Raw genomic sequence first — 7,527 nt, 5'->3', positions numbered from 1 at the left:
TTACTGGGGCCAATGAACGGGACAAGCTGTTTCGTTGGTGGTTTGTCTAACTGTTGTTGCTTTGACTTGGTGGCAGGTGTATAGCAATGACATCCCATGACTGTCGTCTTCTAGCTATAAAAAAGGATGAGATAACGGGAAATGCTTCTGTTTTCTTCGAGAAATTCATGTCCAATACAGAGTACCATACTGCACCCCCCTAAGTGGTTTCTACGCGTTAATTGAAATAGTAAATGCGACTGGCAGCGTTTCACATTGATTTATTTTGCTCGACAAGGCTTAGTTATTCTTGTAGGCAGCGGTGGATTTTTCATACTTTAATGAAAGCAATTATGATATTAACTAATTGGCTGAAAGAATTTTGAAAAGCACAACTAAGGCAATTTATAAAACACACCTGGGATGAAAATCTTAAACATGAGCCGTAATTTTAATGTCTAAACAGATATTGTGTTTTTTCAGGTGCATTTTAATAATCAGTAGTGTCGTGCGCCTTCCCTGTTTTTATAAATCGAGCATGATTGTTTATGCACCAGCATCCCGTTGTATTGTAAGATTCTCGCTAAGAGCGACTATCATTGCAACAGAGCTATTCAAGACCAGACAATATTTCAACCTGTCCATAATGAAATTAAAATAGTTACAACTTCGATTTTTACATGATTTTCAAGACATTTAGAGAAGGGCGTGTGTATTACATTCAATAATACGAGGTACGGCCCCGTTGGCACATTCATCATCCCATTACTGTACCCAATCCAGGTCCGATACGTGAAGGGTAAAATGAATTACCGACGTTAAGTCGTCAATAAAGTCATTTCAGTAAATGGTGTCTCAGATGACTCCGGCATTATTCAACGAGCTTTATCAGCACTGGGGAAATTACGTTGCCTCTACACCTCGTGTAATACGGCCCTGCTTACCTTGATAAAGCGCCCTGCCAGCGGGTAGTGACAGTGCTTTTGACCGGCTTTTATTCACTCGCTAGTGATGAACGCCAAGCTGATCAGGCGGAATGGGCGCTAATTAAAACCTATAAATTATCTTTTGCAGTCCCTCTCAAGACGTCGCATGCAGCCGAGATAAGAGCTGGAGTGCTAATTTACCGCCTGAAAAGGAGCGTGGCTCACAATGGCTACTTGGCTCAAATAGCATATTGATAGTGTCCTAATTAGAAATTTATTAAGTACCCACTCGAGCTTTTCGAATAAAGATTTCAACCCAACCTGTTTTATATGAATAAATGCTGCATGTACTAAAATTCCATGTTTGCGCTAATTATTATTCTAAATGTTTTGTGTGCGCTCCTTCTTCATTTTTGGCGTAGCGTTGGCTGGTCTATTATTTTGCATAATTGGCGAAAAGGAGCTTGAATCTCTACTTAGATTTCTAAGCCATTTACTTGTTATTAACACGTCCCGCTTTGCTACTGGGATTTGTTTTGATGATGGCCATCCGTTTGTGAATCAGATTTAAGGTGTCTTTCCATCAAAGCATTCTGTTAAAACGGTATGTTGTCCGTTGTTTACACATTGCACAAATGCAACCTGAATGTGATTGAATTGGTAACATCTAAACCACATGCATTTATTACCATTATTTATATATATATATATATATATATATATATATATATATATATATATATATATATATATATATATATATATATATATATATATATATTTGAAAGAACATAACTGCATGAAGTTACACCGGCAAAATGATGTTAAATTAATTAATGGTTATATCAGGTAGAAATCATTTTTAATGTAACAAAGAAATGCAAAAACAAGAAAACACGTTCTTGTCTGTTGATTTGTTGTTGTGATTTGATGCTATGAAACAATACAATTATTTTACTAAATTAATTGCAAATTTTATTATTAATTGAAATATAATATCAATAATAATAAGTGTAATATAATAATATTCTAAATAATTTCACTTTTTTAATAATTTCTTTAGAAAAGAATGATAATTATTCTCACACAGAATAATAATCTTGCTCAGATATGATGAAGCCTCACCCTTGTTTTCTTTAACTCCGTCAGTCGCCTATATACCTACACTATAACGATCTCAGAAAAGAGCTATTTGCGATGTTGTTATGGTCTAGTTTTGGCAACAAAAAATACAAAAGAGCACCTAAATAATGAATTATCTGTCTGCAATTTAAAATCTATCTGTCAAAAGCCAGTGCCCATCCAGAAACATCCAGTCCTCATTAGAGCGGATTTAACATTCTCCAGCTTATTTGGTCTTGGAAATCCATCCATTCTTTATTTGCATAAGATCGTAAAATTCTATTGGACATTCTCTTCTTGTGACACCGAGGATGTTGGTACCCCATTGGTCCATCGCACGTGTGTCTCTCTCACGTGCTTCCGGTTAAGGAAAAAAAGTATGTGAGGGGCACAGTGATTTTAGAAAGAGTTTGTTAAGCGCGAGCTGTCACACGGGGCAGCGAGTCAGGGACTGCGGAGCATCGCGCGATGTATTGTCTGACATGAATAACGGGTGTGTTTTGACACTTGAAACGCCTTGATCGCGGAAAGCATTCCGATGCTATGACAGTCGCTTCTCTTAAGGTATTTCGTATACCTTTAATTTAACACTATAGACTGTATTCTTGTTTGTTGTTATCCGGATACTGTTCTGTGCAACAAGTGGAATTTTGGAGTGCAGACCACGATCCAGCTGTCATGGACGAGCAAAAGGATCAAAATAGTCGTGATTCGACTGAGTCTGAGAGCGTCTCGCTCTCACCCAACATACCATCTCCTCCGATTTTACCTCACCAGGCTGCGCAGCAAGCCCACAGAACCACGAACTTTTTCATCGACAATATTTTAAGGCCAGATTTCGGCTGCAAGAAAGATCCTGGGAGTAGGGATCGGGCGCAAACGTCGGGTAGGGAGAATGTCAACCCAATGGTAATAAGGCCGTCGCATAATAGCAGCCTTTGCCAGGATTCAAACTGCAGTAGTGACAGCACTTCTTCGTCCTCGTCGTCTTCGCCATCCTCAAAGCAGTCCTCGGCAAAGCATTTCGAAGGAAATGGATCTACCGCAGCAAGGAACGGGGAGAATACGCCGTCGATAATGATGGTGAACGCCAACGGGGGAACTCCGCCAGCTAAAGAATCACAGCCTTTACTATGGCCTGCGTGGGTGTACTGCACCAGGTACTCGGACAGACCTTCATCTGGTAAGGCGCTAGTTTCTTAATTGCACAGTATGATTCACAAACAGCGATTGACTATGCACGCGTAAAACTTATTTTATTTTATGAGGGCGCACCGCGGATTGTCACTTTTCTCAATTCGTCGGGCACTGTGTGTTATAGTAATTTCACTCGTTTTACGGAGCATCCAAAGCTTTCACTTCTATTCAACACTCTTGGGTTGTTTTGCGGTATGAGCGAACAATTGCCACTTAGCCTAGGCCTTAAACCAAACTAGAAACACGTTTTGTTCACGCGTGTTGACGGCATAAAAATGTAAAGTGGTTTGATTGATGCAGTCAAAACGTAAAAAAACAATCTAATTCTGATCGCTGTACAATATTCTAGCATTTTCTAAACAAAATAGTGATACTTTAAGCTAAAACAAACAACCAAAATTAACAATACACGAGTAGTAGGGTATGCAGGCTATAATAATTATAGGAATACAAATATCCATTGGTTAATTTGTAAAATTGTTGCTTAACAATTTCCCGGCATATTATGCTCGTTATTGGTGCTATTATGAATTAAGATGAGTAACAACTTAAATAACATTTAATTCATATTTGCCTGTGACCACATGGGTTTAACGTGTTAATCTGAAAGTATTTGAGTTCATTGTGTAAGTACATTATAGCCAAGAAAAAGTGGCAAAGTGCCATGCAGTGCAAGCTTGTTTTGAGACGTTTGTTAAATTCACGAGGACTTAATGCTGCTGGCCATATTTGTATAACTTGTGATTTTAGGAAATTCGTTTACATGCACATACTAGTGTTCAAAGTGTGCTTTAAAAAACACTGGTTTTTGCCAAACCAGTTTAGGATCAGATAAAAAGATTAATTATCTGGTGTTATGAATCTCCTTAATATGCTGTACATGAAACGTGTTCAGTTCATATCTCCAGTTATTCTATTTCTACCTGCTCTTGACCCTTAAACCAATGTTATCATTTCATTTAAGATATTTTAAATTATCCGTGTTACCTAAAACCAGATCGTTTCGATGATACCACACGAAGCAAATTTTTAGCCTATCCGACAAAACATTTTACAGTGCATACCTGACACAAAGTCAACTGGGCTGTTGGAAAAGATGCTTTGATTGACTTCACTGATTGACTTACTGATTGAGCTATCAGACACTGGACTTTCACAGACGGCAAGCAGAATTTTGATCATCCCAGTGCAGTTTCCTGAAGGAAAGACTACGGGTTCTGTTCAGTAGTTGATTGCTAATGCAGAAAATTGTTTTCTTGACGTGCGTGTTATATCACATATGCGTGGTGATATTTACTTTGCATAATATCCTGTTAGCAGGTCTTTTATTTCTTTAAATTGCACTACTGTGCATGAATGAGCTTGCATATAGGCGCTGCATTTTTCATGGATATTAAAGGGAAATATGTAAAACAATAACACATCTTACAAATGCAAAATTGTCTATGTGTAAAATAACGTTTTATAATACAAAAATACTATTAGATTATGATTTCTTTTCATTGCATAGATATCTTATTTATATTTAAGTATTATTTTGTGCATTATTGCATTATGTATCTTTCAAATCGAAACAAAAAGTGGTTTGCATTTTAAAACGTTTTATTTATTTAAAACATAAAAATATGTATACCCAATAGCCCGTTTTCAATACATCAGAACAAGAAAACTGATTAACCCATCGAGTTACATTTTCTGTGTGACTGGCAATAACATTTTGAACTCCATTGTTGTGCCATTGTTGTGGAAAACAGGGAGAACTGCTGATGTGTCGACATGTTATCATTCAGTTTTATTAGGCTATAGTATTCCAAGAAAATAAGTAGTGTTATCAAAGAAATTATGCTTGACGTTGTTCTTTCTACACTCTATTCATTTACTGTAACCTAAAAAATAAAATGATGACTAGGTTTAGTAATGAGCAGACTCGCTCAAAGACTACCTCGGCTTTACCGCTCTGATCTGCGGGTGAAAGCCTTCCTGACAACCGAGGATTGAGGCCTACAAGCTTGCTTTATTGCATGCCTGCATATTGTTTATGATTAAATATCTGTTTTAATTCACAACACATTTAAAGGTCACAAATAATGTAGTTTGTTGTTTAGAAACATGACTGACTCTATTATTTCAGCAACATTTTCCTTCCCCGCCTTTTTGGCAATTACACATGTACATGTCAGCCGAGGTCATTGCAAACACCTATTGTTTATTCAGCAATGAAATAGAGAGCGCTGCATAATGAACTGCAGTATGAATTTTTTATCGACGTTTCTAAAGAGAGTGCGGTTAAAATAGCTTGTCCTGAAATGTCAGGTAGGCCCTTATGTTAACGGCATCAATCGTTTCACTCACCTACCGAGGCATTCTCTGTCAGGTATGGGTGTGTAGTGTTCATTCTGCTTTGTGATATTTATGTCTTCGTTTTATTGTTGTTTCTACACTAGGCCCAAGGACACGAAAATTGAAAAAGAAGAAAAGCGAAAAGGAAGACAAGCGACCGAGAACTGCTTTCACGGCTGAACAGCTGCAGAGACTTAAAGCCGAGTTTCAGGCGAATCGGTACATTACGGAGCAGCGAAGACAGTCGCTGGCCCAGGAACTCAACCTCAATGAGTCGCAAATAAAAATCTGGTTCCAGAATAAAAGGGCCAAAATCAAAAAGGCTTCTGGCTATAAGAACGGCCTTGCTCTTCAGCTCATGGCTCAAGGACTCTACAACCATTCCACAACCACAGTTCAAGACGAAAAAGACGATAGCGAATAAAAATGGCCCGGCTCCTGTGCTTTAAAAAGGTCATGGACGCTGACCCCGACAGAAGTGATTTTTTCATATTTTTTATGAATCAAATGAAAAGGAAATGTCTTCGAATTCTGCGAAACGAAGATGCGATATTTAAACAAATTTCTGTTTTATCAAACACTATATGGACATGCATCTAAATACGAACACTATGAAAATTTATATATAGCCAAAACTGTAAGATGTGTATATTTAATTCCAGGTAAGGGGATGTCTATGTTGCTCCTTACTTGCTGAACATTTCTAACGTTTCTTCTCCTTTCCCAATGTGGTTGCTCACCGTTCCAGTAGGCCTAAGTGTCAGGCTTGTTAGTTTTTGTGATAGCCCTGTCTATTAAATCCCTTATCTCACAGTTCTTCAAATGCGTGACTGAACCAACGCTTCAAGCCAAAGATTTTAATATGTTCAGATTATGTTGTCTGAAATAAAAAGGTAGAATGTGCAATTGCTTTTTTTCTTTTTATAGTCTACAGACCCACAATTACACAATCTGCAGCTTTTTAACATATGACACATGACTTGTTCTCTCCGACTCGTAAGAGATTTTAAAAATAAATGCATCAATTCAATACTTTTCTACGTTACTCTACTTTTTAACTAGGCAGTGAGATACACTGCAACATTAATATGTTTTACGTACAGTTTAATGTATCATTTTTAGGAGTTTATTTTAAGCTAAGTTTGGCATTTCATGAATAATATAAAAGCAAGTCTGCATTTTTTTCCGAGTGTGTAACTTTTGTAAACGTTTTCATATTTATTATTATTAGCTAAATGGATAAAATAATAAATTGATGATTAATTAAAGACGAAAAGTTTAACTATTTAATTAACAATTTTAATTGTAATTTTCCAAAATACAAATTTTAGTCTGCTGTGTATTTTATTTTTACACGCACGCACACGCACACACACACACACAAAATCCACTTTAATAATGAAACTATGTTTTGGAAAGTAATTTGTTGTTGTTATAGGCAAGATAATTGAACACATTATGTATCTAAATTATGAAGGTATAAATACTGCGGTTTTGTCAAACACATTGTGCTCTGCGAATTTGCCAGGCTTAATTAAATATAAGACGAGGCAATATCTAATAATTAAGATGATTAATATTTAACCCTATGGAAAAACCTATTAAATCATATATTTTTCGTGTGTGTGTGTTAAGGCCAAGTGTCTCATGCATTAATCTCCGTTTTTGCAGGACTCGCTTTTAGTAAGCTATCAGAATTCGCATCGACGTATCTCATGTTTGACCGCAAATAATTTTAAATGAACTGTTTGGATGTCGATTGCCAACCATAAAAATAGTTTTCTCATGTTGCAGTCACACATCTGAATTCTAGCGATGACAACAGCAGTGCAGAAAAGCAGCGCGTTTGGCGATTGGTTGCGGATAGAAGTGTCTTTGTGAGGAGGTGTGCAGGAGTCTAGGGATCAAAGAACTGAATCGGGAAACTCTCCCATCGAGGTTAAAAGGTCAAGTTGAGCAGTCA

At 37.0% G+C, this 7,527-nt stretch overlaps 1 protein-coding gene across 1 annotated transcript; it reads left to right on the top strand.

Annotated features, from left to right (window-relative positions):
- Nucleotides 1-2,436: 2,436 nt before the first annotated feature.
- Nucleotides 2,437-6,470, top strand: en1b (engrailed homeobox 1b). Its single transcript, XM_056462890.1, has 2 exons — nt 2,437-3,210; nt 5,669-6,470. The coding sequence occupies exons 1-2, from the start codon at nt 2,706-2,708 to the stop codon at nt 5,986-5,988; spliced, it is 825 nt and encodes a 274-aa protein (XP_056318865.1). The 5' UTR covers nt 2,437-2,705; the 3' UTR covers nt 5,989-6,470.
- The last annotated feature ends 1,057 nt before the right edge of the window (nt 6,471-7,527 follow it).

The sequence above is a fragment of the Danio aesculapii genome, chromosome 1 (assembly GCF_903798145.1).
Source record: "Danio aesculapii chromosome 1, fDanAes4.1, whole genome shotgun sequence".
NCBI lineage: Eukaryota > Metazoa > Chordata > Actinopteri > Cypriniformes > Danionidae > Danio > Danio aesculapii.
The sequence above is the reverse complement of the archived record's forward strand: the minus strand, read 5'-3'. Positions and strand labels throughout refer to the sequence as shown.